The sequence below is a fragment of the Molothrus aeneus genome, chromosome 3 (genome assembly GCF_037042795.1).
Source record: "Molothrus aeneus isolate 106 chromosome 3, BPBGC_Maene_1.0, whole genome shotgun sequence".
NCBI classification, from domain to species: domain Eukaryota; kingdom Metazoa; phylum Chordata; class Aves; order Passeriformes; family Icteridae; genus Molothrus; species Molothrus aeneus.
In genome coordinates this window covers 77769692-77783380 of record NC_089648.1, presented here as the reverse complement: position 1 = coordinate 77783380, position 13689 = coordinate 77769692, and the positions used below count along the sequence as shown (strand labels likewise).

Here is a 13689-nt window from a genome sequence, read left to right as displayed (position 1 = left end):
ACATAGATCCTATTTTTCATCAGCTATCAAAAAAAGCTCTACCTGAATTTTCTGCAGCCACTAACCAGTTTTGAAACTGGTAGCAAAAAGCAAATTACAGGTTTTTTAAGTAATTCAACGTGTTAAATTAATAAATTATGGTTACCCTAAATGTACTTTATTGTGACAACTCAGACAATGTAGATATGAATTTCAACTGAAATACCTGAATGGCACCAAACAATTGTGTCTTTAGGAGCAGTATCAGTAACAACTTGTATTACTTACTGGTATATAATAGATATTCATTTTAGGGGCTTCATTGGCAGTCATTAGCATTCCTAAAAAGAGATTTCCACATTTAAAAATATTGATCAGAAGAGGATAATACTATTTTTTAAAAAAGCTCATAAAGTACATATTCTTGGCTTGCAATGCACATTAATCAAGATCTGTAATAAATTGTTGCATCAAATACCACAGAAAGAAAGTTGTAGTATCAGCCTAATTAACAAAGCTTAATTTTCTATATATTCATTCCCTTTTGTCATCTATCTTAATTGTTCAGCACCACTTTGTACACCACTAAGCTCTGACAAGTGCAGGCTGCCAACTTTAATAACAAATATGAACAGTTCATCCCTTAATACTGTTTAGAACAAGTCCACTTAGTATTGCAGTTAAAAACTACATGGGACATAAAATTGCATTATTAACACATTGGTATTGCAGTTCAAAACCACATTGGACATAAAACTGCATTATTAATACATTGGTATTAGAACATGTGGTTATTTGGTTTTTTTTTAACACACCTCAACAGAGCTATAAATTGTAACATGGTTTACACCTTCATTCATATTTCATCTGGGGAAATAAATACAACAGCAGCTTCTCAACCCAAAATGAGATATAGGATACTGTGGCTTCAAAATGAGTAATACTAGTCCTATAACCAAGCAGGGCAAATGTAGAACTTGAAGTATCTATGAATATACCCAAGAAACACCACGAATAAGGGGTTTACATACTCTGAATATAAAAAAAAATACTGTGGGAATACTAAAATCTGTGGAAAATCTCCTACTGCCACAAGACTTCTTGTAAGTTCAAAATGAAGAACACTCAATTTCCTTCTACATAAAAGAGTAATAAGAACATTTGCCATATACTTTTGTTTATCTCAATTCAGTCGTTCCAAAGTAGCCGATCAACAGGGAATACAAAAGATTGCTTATGAAGAAGAAAAGTGCCGTCAAATTAGATAACATTCTGATCTGAAAGAATTGTAACATATGCCACTGAGACTATGAATAATTGGGTCAATTACTACACACCCAGAGGGCAGAAATTTAATTTACACCCAAGTAGAGGAATGCAATTACCATGGGTGGAGTAATCCTTCCTACCTAATCCTTTTATTATAAATACACAATGCAGCTGGACTTATAATGTCAGAAAAAAGGGGGCTTGCTTTCCCAGCAAAGCAAAATATTTGTGAAAGCTTAGTCAGCAAACAGACTAAAAAACTGTGCCTGGAAAGGTTTGCAGACAATTTAAGGAAAAAGCAAGAATTTACAGCATATGCTTGAATACACACATAGAGTACTCCAGTATAGTGTACAAGATACATGCTCCCCTAACAGCACACTCACTACTATTTTATAAGACAAAGCATCTTTCCATTGACCGAATAGGAATCATTAGGAATAAAGACAGAAATTAATTCTGCAGATGCTTCAAAGCTGACAGTGAAGTAAAACCTCCTCTTTGAGAGTCTTCCACCAATAATCAAAGGAGGACAAAAACAGACTTCTGAACAGTATTTGAGTGTATACTACAAGGGAAATAAAAGAATGAAAGTTAATGACTCTTAAAGGAGAAGTCTATTCCATGCATTTTTATTGCTTTAGCTTGTTACTTTTAATCAATTTTTATGGGAAGAGAAACCACACCCTAACAAACTACATAACAGCCTAGTTTGATTACTGTAGAAGAGAAATAAAGGAGAGGCTGTTTTCAGAAGTTTTACTAAGACCGTCTCTGGAAACTGGTCTGCAATAAAGTATCATGAATGTAAAAGAATAAAAATGGGAGTATGAAGTGAGAATATGTAGGAGCAGCAGTTTTAGAAAATGCAGATTTTTACCTTTTAATTTTTCTTACAGTAACTGGACACAGATTTCTATCACTGGAGATACTGTCAAGTTTCATTTATATTCTACAACTTAAATTGACTAAAGGCTAAATGGACTCAGTAAGTAAATCTTTTTCCCCTACCCCCATTTTGCTCATTTGTGATCAGAGGGAGATATTCAACTATTAAGAGATCCACTGAAATTTGTCATCATGTAGTTTGGTCAAAGATATACAAGGATTTGCTTCCCAGGAAAGGTACTAATACTGAAGCTGGTTGGTAAAATAATTTAATTAAAAATGCCTAGCTATGGCAAAATACCACCAAAAAACCCAGTTCACAGTATACTGATCTTGAGTTTACAGTAACTGATAGAATTATAGAACCATAGAACAGTTTGGTTTGGATGAGATTCCCATGGGCTCAATTCTCAAGCTTGTCCAAGTATGCCTGGATGGCATCACATCCTTCAGCTTGGTGTCATCTGCCATTTGCTGAGACAGCTCAATCCCACTGTCTGTGTCATTGATGAAGATACTAAGTAAAGCTTGTCCCAATACAGAACCCCAAGGGACACCACTTGTCACTGATTTCCACTTGGACATGGAACTGTTAACCACTACACCTTCTGGATGAGACTATCCAACCAATTCCTCATCCCCTGACTAGTCCATCCATCAAATCCTTATCTCTCCAATAGTAGTGAAAATGGGGTATTTTGCCTTTCTGAGCAGCAGTGACACATGAAGTGTTAAAACACAAGCTAGGCGAAGATCTCCTGGCTTTCCTGTGCCATGCATCTAGAGAGGCTCTGAGAATGCTGGGGCACCAGTAAGGGCACTGAGCCAAACCATACTGATACTGAAATCATGTTATATTTCCACCTTTCCACAACTGCAAGCCCATTTTACTGAAAGCATTTCCTTATTTTCAGATCTTCAGTCATGATTATTTCTTAAACTCTGAACAAGCATGAGGTGGTTCTAAGGCATCTTAAGTGCTGGTCCAACAGTATCTATGATGAGCATGTAATGCACCACCTCTTACCCTTGATCTCTCCATTGCAACATGCTCTTGTTTTTACCCCACTGTCTCCATGTGACTATAAAGTACAACCCGGTTTTCTTCCCAAAACAGTTCTTACCAAAACCATCAACCTGTCCCCCTACAGGCAATAGGAAAAGCAGCACTAAAATAAGCAGATGTAGGACACAGAACTGAACTGCACAATCTAGATCTCAGTAACAGACTCGTGAAAAGCAATGTCCGATAGCAACATCAGGGACATGTGTGCATTCAATTCTTTGTGCTACAAGATTTGTTGTGCAAAGTCTCATGAAAATCATTTCTGCAAAAGCACACGAGTCATGCCCACGTACCACAAAGGCTACAGATTATCCACATCTGAGTAATGCCCATCCTTGACATATTCAAACTTGGCTTGACCTGAGCAATCTGATCAGACTTCAAAGCTGGTTTTAACTTCAAGTTGGCACTGCTTTGAGTAGGAAATATACAACTCCCAGGGGTACCTACCAACCTAAATTACACTATGATTCTACATTGACAAATAAATTTTTTCTGTTCCATTCCCTGTGGTGAGCTCTTCATTGATGCTGTGTGGATGTTAATTTGCTGCTGGGCTCTCTTTTAGATGCAACCAATTAAGCTCACAGGTAAAACCTCGGTGAAAGGCTGAAAATCAGTCACTCCAACAATCTCTCCCTGCAGCCACTATGGATGAGGGTTTATCTATCTCCAGGGTGCACAGTCCACCCTGTCACCATGCAAGAATTCTCAATGCACCCACATGAACTCCTACATTCAACCAGTGCACATGGCATGTATTCTGCTCATAAGGTCGAAAATGCCCACCATCTTATCAGGGAAGTGTATTTAATTGCTCATCTTACCCCAAAAAGAAAAAAAAAAAAAGGAAAAAAAAGAAAAACCTCCAACCCATTCTTAACTGAAGTTGGCAGAAAAGACAGATAAGTTTTAACTTGCCAGAAATCTCACACTCACTTATCTACAATCTTAAATTTGAGCTGCTAGTATGAATCAAAGTCCAAGTTGCTCTGTCTTTACTGCTACCTCTCTCTAAAATTAAGATAATAGCAGTTTGCAACTCAGGCATTGTCTGTTTCCAGACTTTTGCTCTGTGCCATCCTAGCGGCCCTCACTTATTTCATCCTTTTCAGTACTGCTTTCTAAATAGGAAGTAGGCATCACACCATACTTAAGAACTAAAGCAACTCATATTAAGCAAGAAAATTAAGTCCAGTTGCAATCTGAAGTACAACCAAAGCATATATGCACATACAACCATCACTCTGTGTTGCAGTGTGATGCAATATCTTGTTTTAGCTATACCAGTTCCTCCCTCAGGTGTGCCAGTACCTTCTCCCTTCCCCTCCCCTTGTCTCCTGCTGAGAGCTGTCCATCAATCTCAGTAGGCCAGCAAGGACATTGTATTGGTGAAGCTCAAAAGATGCCCCTCAGCCCTGGGGACAATTGGGCCATCCAAGTGTCATTTGTCCCCTGAGACTTCCCCCCTCCTACCTGGTTGGTGGCACACCTACCCCTTCCCTCCCCCTCTCCCCGGGCTTAAAAGACACGGGGACCATGCAGTTTGCATTCTGTTGGAGTTGTTACCAAGATTCAGATGTCTGTGATCCTGGAATAAAACTCTGGATTAAACCCTCTGGCAGAATCCGTCTCCTTTTTCCCTTCACCATCGCCTGAAGCCTTTCCACCAGAGGTAAAACTGAGTTCCTGCATGCCTGGGCCTGTTCCAAGTGCCAGCTGTAACATCCAGCCAGCCAAAGGTGTCTCTGAGGTGAAAACTATCTCAGTTGCCGCCTCTGGTCAAGCAGCAAGTGCCAGACGAGCCCAGGCACGTTCCACCCGGTAATATTGGGATCTTATCTCAATAACTCTGTAAAATATTTTTACTCATAAATTAAAGTCCCAGAAACCTTGGTTAAAAGTGATCCTTAGTTTTGATCTCTGAACATTATGAGATGCAACAAATCTGAAAAAAAATCACAAAAACCATGCAAATTTGTGCACTTAGGAATCTACACTTAAAACCAAAGTAATAAACCTAAGGGATGGCACAATTTAAGTGCTGTATTTAAATCAAGGAAAGATCAAATTCTTGAAACACTTGAAAAAAAAGTGTAAATCTGCTGTAAAGAGGTTTTTCCTACCTCTAGGAAGCAAGCTCTAACTCATCTGGGACTTAGTCAAGACAATAGGCCAAAACTTCTTATTATAAAATGAGTCACTTCAGATATTTGAAGGAGTAAAAGAGGCCAATCACTCAATTAACAGCACAGCAGCTTCTAACTGCAAAGAGGCTCCTATATAATACAGATGCAAAGGAAACAAGGACACTAACTGACAAATAACCCTTTATTCTAAGTTCTCCCATAAGGAGGAAAGTAGACCTAAATTGTATCACCTAAACAAAGACCACACCTTGGGTTAACAAGCTTTTCCTTTTGAATTTAGCAAGACATTAATATACTTAACATACCTGAATTTGGATAAAGGCAGACATCATTTATATCATGTTCTGGCTCCATTGAAGTAAATATCTTTCCCTGAAATTGTAGGAAGAAAATAAATCATAAAAAACTCAAACAATATAATTAAATTCAGTAAATCTAAACATTAATAATAGCTACTATAGAAGCTAAGAAACATGATGGAATAAAGATGGAACAATAAAATGTTATTCATATCTGAACATAACACAAGGAAGACAGTATTGTCTTTTATCTCTGATTCATTCTCTTACAAGGAAGTGCAGCCTACTGGTAATTGAAGACACATCAAAGTACAGTGGCACCTCTAATTTCTCAGCTTACACTTCTGTATTGAAAATATATGTCAGATTTACTTTATTTTATGCAAAAGTAAGGCTGAGGTCCACAAATTCTGGGCACACTGTCAGTGTAACCCTCACTTTATTCAACTATGAATGTGGAAGTTTTAAATAATTTTACTTTGCTAAGTATGATTAGCTGAGAAAATGGATTAGGAGTAGAATTTGAATCTGGAGCTTGATTCTTCCACTTGTACTAATGTCTACATGAAATGAAATATAGCTCAGCACTTTATTTATGATTTACAAACTCATTATTAAAGAGGTCTTGATATAAAATAAAAGCACTAAGAGCATACAGTGGTATCTAGCTTAGATCAGAATTGAAGTTATAAAGGTTACTTAAGAAAGAGGTAAAAGCAGGAAACAATGTTCTCAAAATAATAATTGGAACACAGTCTGAAAAACCCAGACAAAATACAGGTGCTCTTATAAGCCAACACACAAAACAGCCAGTAAAGGAACAGTCTCTAACAACTGGACCACATAATCTGAAGCATGAGACTACATGCCTACACAATTCTAAATGAGGGACAGGAACAAGGTAAATTTTGATCCTGTTCCTCTTTTTTTTTTCTTTCCCTGCAGCAATCCCACCTACCTTTCTGGGCCCTTCCTTTCCCTCCCAGTTACATGCTGTTACCCCACCCACCTCTGGTCTCTCCCTGATGATTAAGAGGAGTCCTCCTCCACCCTGGCCTCAGCAGACAAAAGCCTGGTGCTCCCCACCCCAAGGCACGTCTCAGCATGGGGCTATTCTGGTATCAAAGCCATATGCTCTCCACCCGCAGTCTGCCTCTGCACTTGGTTCCTGGCCAGAGGTAGTCAGGAACCAGCATCTGGGACAGATGGAGCCAGCTGGAACATACTCTAGGAAAGAGTCCAAAGCTATCTTTGCTTTCCAGCGGTGAGAAGCCCTCCCTTTTCCCACCAGAGGCCACCTGACAAACCTTACAGAGCTTCATTCTCAAGGAGGGAAATATACATACCTAGGAAAAATGGAGAGAGGCCACAGCAGATGTTTTAAATAATAACCAATAATTTATTTGCTCTTTCAAACAGTAACAATTAACTGCAGAGGAGCTTACAAAAAACTACTTGCGATCACAGAAAAAATAAATGAGGCTGTTGAAAGTTCATGAGGCAGCACAACAATACTGAAGTGACTGCCTGAAATAATTAGGAAAAAAAGCCTCTACTACAACTCTCCTTATGTTTCACTATAAAGTTAGAAAAGCATAAATGGAGCATGTTTTTTAGAAGGAACACAATGACTACAGACATCCCCTCAAAGCAAAACAAGTTACAATAGTGTTACTATGAATCTCTGGGGTAACAAAATATGCTGCCCCACAGAGTCATAGTAAGGTTCATTGACAGAAAGATAAGAAAGAGGACAGCATGATATAATGAAAAGAGTGAAAGAGTGAAAATTAGAGCTTACAATTTCACTTAGAGGTGCAAAGGGCAAGGATAAAGACATTGCCCATTGCAATATAATCCCCTAATACAGTGTTATTAAGACACACTGTTATTTGGCTCCCTGCATAGTATCTGCTTCAGTAGCCAAATAGGATCCTGTGAAAATAAGCAGTACCTGATTTTAGTAGGTCTTTAACTAACTGATTTACCATTGAAATAAACCCTACTTTGAGCAGGGAATTGGAATGAACATGTTTTCTCTGGTGGAAAAACCTAACTGGATGTATTCAAGAAAATAGTGAGAAATATACAAACCAAGGCAATGGATAAGATACTACATTTTATGTTTAAATCCTTCTCCTGAAAGAAGCCTCTTGGCCAGACATGTACAAACAGCTAAAAACCCCCTGAGACTACATCTTTATACCTGACAGGCTATTGAATAACTTCCCAGATGCTGATTTACTCAGACAGGACAAAACGCTATGTAAATTAAGAGACATTAAAACCTCAACTTCTTACACTGAATTTCAGCTTAATTAATTAAGCTGCACAAAAACCACTCAAAAACAACAAGCCAAAATAAAATCCCCCGAAACTCCCAACCCAAATAAAGTAAAAATTTAAAAATCTGAATGCAGTAACATAAAACTACTTACTGTATCTTTGTTCCACATTTTTATGATTCGAGAATCCGCAGAGATAATTAAATCCAACTGATGCTGAAACTGAATGGATTTAATAGGCAGGCCATAGTGGTGATCTTTGACTATTAATGGATTACTAGACCGAAGATCATATAATAGGACCTTAAGGAATAAGAGACAAATTAAATTTATAACATTGTAAGACCATGAGGAAGTCATGTCCATCAGATCTTCACTAAACATTTAGCTAAACTTGAAATTTTACTTACATAGGCAGGATTTACATAAAATAACTAATTTTGAATTCTGAAAACAACTTACTAAGTGAGCCTAGTTTATTCTCACCTGGTATTTTAACATCAGCATGCTTCCATCAAGAAAAATTAATGAATTTAAGACCTAATAATCTTTCTAAAGACTTTTTAATTTCTATTGAAAAAAAAACCTTTTTTTTTGTTTTAAATACTCTTAGTGTTTCATAATTAGTAATATTTCACTTTCAGATTCTTGTGTTGTTGTTACATGATTTAAATTTTCAGACTCCCTTCCAGATTCAGTGAATATAACTTTCCCTCAGTGAAACACCAGAGAACGTAATTTTTTTATGTCAAGGAAAGTAGTACAGACCCTGTCTTCCAGAAACTTGTATTTTATCTCCAAAATTTCCTATGGAACTTGAGAAAATTAAATCTTTTATATGTAAAGTGTGAATAACAATAATCTTTGGGAAAAATAATATTATCAGTTTATTTAATCAGAAACACCATCTGCAATAAAATTTGTCTGACTTGTACACTAACATAGCAAATACAATTCTCACACACATATCTGTTCTTGAAGAAGCTACAGTTTTCTAAACCCATGAAAATACTGATGATGGCAGGAAACAATCCCCACACTTCTCTTTACAAATATGATGGCAACAACAAATGAATTTAAATTAGTCTTCATGTCAAGATAAGACACTAAAAATAAAAGTTGAAAGACAATAATTTCTGGTTTTCTAGACTTTAAGACGAAGGAGATCACATATGTTGCATTGAGATGGTACTCATAGCCCCAAAAAGCAGCAACTTCCCCACACACTTGACTCAAGTCATAAGTCAACTGCAAATTTGCAGTTGTAGAGTATGTAGGTTACGATGATTTAAAGTGGTACCTACAAAATTCTGAAGAGTACAAGCATTTGATAAAATTACATTGCAGTTTGACTATTACTACTCTATACCTGTAACTTGTGGACTAATAAATACTTGCAGTAATAGATATATACTGCACTCAATGTATTGATAGACATGGATTGGGAATTTCAAGAGCAGGATCTCCTAAGAACTGTGGTACATGAAGTCAAATCTACCTGCCCAGTAGATGTTCCAACAGCCATATTCAAAGCCCCATCAAATTTCAGTGCTGAAATGGATGGCAAACCTTCTATCCTGCAAAGCACAATGCTTACAGTTAGGCATACTTTCAATGAAGCCTGTAAATAATTTTTGAATGTTAAAAAATAGCTAAGCTAATTCTTAGCTAAGTAAAATAATTCACAGGTCTCACTCAGAAATAGTACTTCAAAAAGCTGCACTGTTTACATTCACAACGTGTATTTGTATACAAAAATAGCCACTACTACTTAGATCAGTGTCTAAGAGAACACCTTTGTGACTAAGAAAATCTTTTATTCACACTAACAATGACAAGAGAACAGGCAGGTCATTTTAAAGCAAAGTGGGATTTATTTCTAAAACAACAAAAACTTCAGAAAAATCCAGTGAAAAGGAAGCCTTTACTTACTCTGTGTCTGCTGTCACACTGCTTAATGCACAGTCCAACAGCCCAACTCGATTTCTAGTTCTAGGATCCCAGCATTCCACTTTTCCCTAAACAGTTTAGAAAATATGGTTCAAGCTTATGCAGCAGATACCTGGTAGTCTGAAAACATTTAAATAAAATTATGAATTATCTAATCTAAGGAATAATTAACAAAATTTCTTAGGTTGACATGAGTTGTTCTAATAATGACATACAGGGTGCACACATTTCGTTTGTAGTTTTTTCAATGTAATCTAAATGAAAATCACTAACACTAATTTTCTCAAGATTAATAGGGTACACATGCCAGCTAGCTTCTACAGATGGCTACACTGCAAAATGAGAGAACATTATTTTTGTTCCTGTCTGCAAAATCTCAAGTGCTCAGCAACCAAGTAACTCCAATATTTTATCTGCACTATGCTCTGAAAAGAGATCTTTAACATTATCTATATCTACCATAGCAAATGAGACCAATTAAATTAATTAGGTTCATGATTTCTTCTTTACCTCCTGCAAATTAATTACAAAATGCAACAAACACTACTGCCCTTTTCATAAAAGGAATGCAAACATTTACCTCAGCCGTCCCCATAGCAAACAAGAACTGGACAGGATTTATGTCACAGACATTACTCTCTCTACAACAGAAAAAGGAGCAAGTTTAATGACCTCAGAACAATTTAACACATTAACAACTAATAAGATTTCTGCAATCATGTACACTATTGTTCAGCCTGGATAAGCAAAAATTGGAGGGATGGAGGGAGGGACAAATGGCAACAGCTTCCCATACTTAAGGGGAGCTTACTAAAAATCTGGAGGCAGAGACAGTGCTGATGACTTCAAACAGGTAAAGTTCCAACTGGATGGAACTAAGGATAATATTTTTATGCTGTAAGGATAATTAAGCACTGGAATGTGTTAATCATAGAGACTGAGAAATTTCCATCTTTGGAATTTCCAAGACCCCCCTGAGAAAATTCACCTGAATTCATGAGACTGTGCCCTGAACAGCAGCCTGGGCTCTGAGTCTCTCTGCACTTCTCTGCCCATATCCAACACCTACCACCAAGCCCTGCCACATCACTCTGCTCCACTGTATTCTTAAACAACTCAACAGGACTTGGAAGAAATCGCCTCAAGGTGTGCCAGGCTCAGATTGGATACCAGGAAAAATTTCTTCCCTGAAAGGGGCTGCCAAGCACTGGAACAGGCTGCCCAGGGTAAGTGGTTCAATCACCATCCCTGAGGATAATTAAAAGACATGTAGATGAGGCATTTGGGGACATGGTCTAGTGGTGGACTTGGCGGTGTTGGGTTAATGGTTGGGCTTGATGATCTTAGATGTCTTTTCCAACCTAAATGAATCTCTGATTCTAATTATGTCAAAAGATCCTTATGATTACTTATGTTCTAAAGCTTACATCTCCAACATGTTCTGTCTGACCAATGGTCTCCTTTCTCTCACCCAAGTATTCTGTTTCTCAGCAGGGCACTCAAGAGCCCTGTATTGCGACAACAATTCTTCCAAAGTACAAATATTTCTTCCTTTCTACACTACTTATCCCAGCACTTTCCAACTTCTTCCATTCAAAGCTCTCTACCTCTAATTCTGTAACTCATCCAACTTCCTCAACTCAAAACCTTCCCACAACTTCAGTCTCATCTCTCTAATCCAGATTTTACTTTACACCCTTACCTCTCCCATTCCAGGATTTTCCCTTTTTTAAACTCCTGTTGCTCAGTTTTTTATTGTGCCTTCCCAAATACTTCTTCATCCATTAAGCTATTCTGCCCACCAGCTGCTGCCCACCAACAAGCCACTCTATCTAGTGAAGTCTGTCTGCCTCTCCCCACATGAAAAAAGCTCAGTTCCTACTCTGGTAGGGTTTTCAAAAGAATCAGACACATGCTGGAGATATAAAAATTCTCTTTGGGCTACTTCAAGAGCAGAAGGACAAAGACATGTCTGGGAAAGTACATACCCTGTGGGTAGATCTCTATATGATGGCTAAATTGAGTAATAATGGCAAAGTTTTAATGAAATGCTCTTAAGATCAAGTTATATAATACCTATTAAGTCCATATTAAGCAATTTTAAAACATCCACAAAAGAAAATTCAATTAAACATAAAAACTAGAACAAAAAAATTACAGAACATAAAATGAAATGAGACTCAGACTCAGCATATGTTCACTTTCAACCGTGCAATGCATTTGGGCAGCTTTCAGTACTGGTGGTGAGCATGCTAGAAGTCTGCTTCCACCTGGTGGAAAGAAGACAGAGGTCATGCATTACACAGGACTTACGAAGCTTCGGTTTGCAGGGAGTTCAGAAATCTTCCTTGCTCCAGATTTAGCCTGTACACTTCAGAACTACAAAAGAAAAACCCAAAATTACTCTTGTGTCTAGCAAATACTGAAAAACATTGCTGTAAATTTGGAGGCATTGTAAAGATTCTTATTCACAGTCTAATTTCAAATATACAATTTTCAGAATTCACAATTTGCAACAATACAAATATATATTTTGGTGTTCAAAATACAGAGAAAAATGTGCATGCTCACCATTTATTTATTATACTTCAATATCCTACCAATTACTATTTTTCCAGGCAAAAGATACATTAACTCATTTCTCAAGACCTTTTAATTTCCTGTGATTTAAGTTACATCTTCAATTTCTACTTACTTTGCTTGAAACCTTAAGAATCTAATTTTATTTTTACCATATCTTTTCAGAAACCCAATTATGTGATTTAACTCACACTTCACAGCAATAAAAGACCAACAAGGATAGGAATTTATTTAATTTTCCTTAAATGCTAAACACTTTTTAAAACAATACACTGACCTGCAGTTTTTAATACAAATTTGCAAATACATGATATACATGGTTTAAGAATAAAATAAAAAAAAGCTTAAAAATAGCATGGGAAACTGAATTAATTTTAATCTTCCCACATTTTCCACCCTTCACCATTTCCCTTATTGTTTTGGAAGGAATTGGCACTTTTTCCACTTTTTAGCTTCTCTAATATTTTAATGTTCATTTTATTATTGGAAAACACTGCTAACAAAACTGAAACAAAATAGTCCACTTAATACCTTGCTCCTACGAAATACAGGTCACATGATGGGTAGTGGTAAGAGAAATCTCTACCAAATTTTGGTATTCTTGTCTTGTAGTAATGGCCATGTTGTGAATGAAACTCCACAAATCTGCCACACTGCAAGAAGACAATCTGAAAATAAAATAGAAAGCACTGAAATATACAGAAACAGACAAGTATCTCCCCAACTTGTCTTTTAGCACAAACTTCAGTGATTTTTTTTCAAACTTATAAAGGCTTATCACACTTATTCAAACAATTTCTACTAAAATGACAGAATCAACTAGTGCTTCATCATTCTCACTAGCCACAGCAGAGTTTTGTTAATATACATTATATGAATATTCACAGGAGTAAATGAGACACCCTGAAAGTGACTCTGCAGTCAGAAGCAGCACAGTTATTTCACACTCTGCTGCACCAAAATTAACATTTCTATTTCCTTCAAGACACTGCAGTTAGTGATTTCTTCCAGGTACAAAGCTGTGCAAACACCAGTACATTCACATGGATTAGGCACATGAGCTACACATCCTGATGCACAGCAGCATTCCAGTAAATGACACCAGCAATCTTTCTACATTTTTGTTCTTTGCCAACTGAATAAGAACATTGTTTCTTTCTGAAACTTAGACAAACATCTCACTCCTGGAAAAACCTACAGGGAGGCATTACTAGAGAGCTCAA

General features: G+C 36.9%; 1 protein-coding gene across 2 annotated transcripts in view; it reads right to left on the bottom strand.

Moving 5' to 3' along the window:
• Positions 1-13689, bottom strand: part of NOL10 (nucleolar protein 10) — a 53044-nt gene that overhangs the window by 33002 nt on the left and 6353 nt on the right. For both annotated transcript variants that reach the window (XR_010783391.1, XM_066547216.1), the window contains exons 6-13: positions 12998-13134; positions 12200-12265; positions 10467-10527; positions 9869-9954; positions 9435-9513; positions 8090-8239; positions 5658-5724; positions 268-320 (exon numbers count right to left, since the gene is read on the bottom strand). Coding sequence is in view for 1 of the 2 variants with exons in the window: in XM_066547216.1 (XP_066403313.1) it covers positions 268-320; positions 5658-5724; positions 8090-8239; positions 9435-9513; positions 9869-9954; positions 10467-10527; positions 12200-12265; positions 12998-13134 (699 nt within the window). In the remaining variant the exon portion in view is untranslated. The remainder of the gene's footprint in view (positions 1-267; positions 321-5657; positions 5725-8089; positions 8240-9434; positions 9514-9868; positions 9955-10466; positions 10528-12199; positions 12266-12997; positions 13135-13689) is intronic.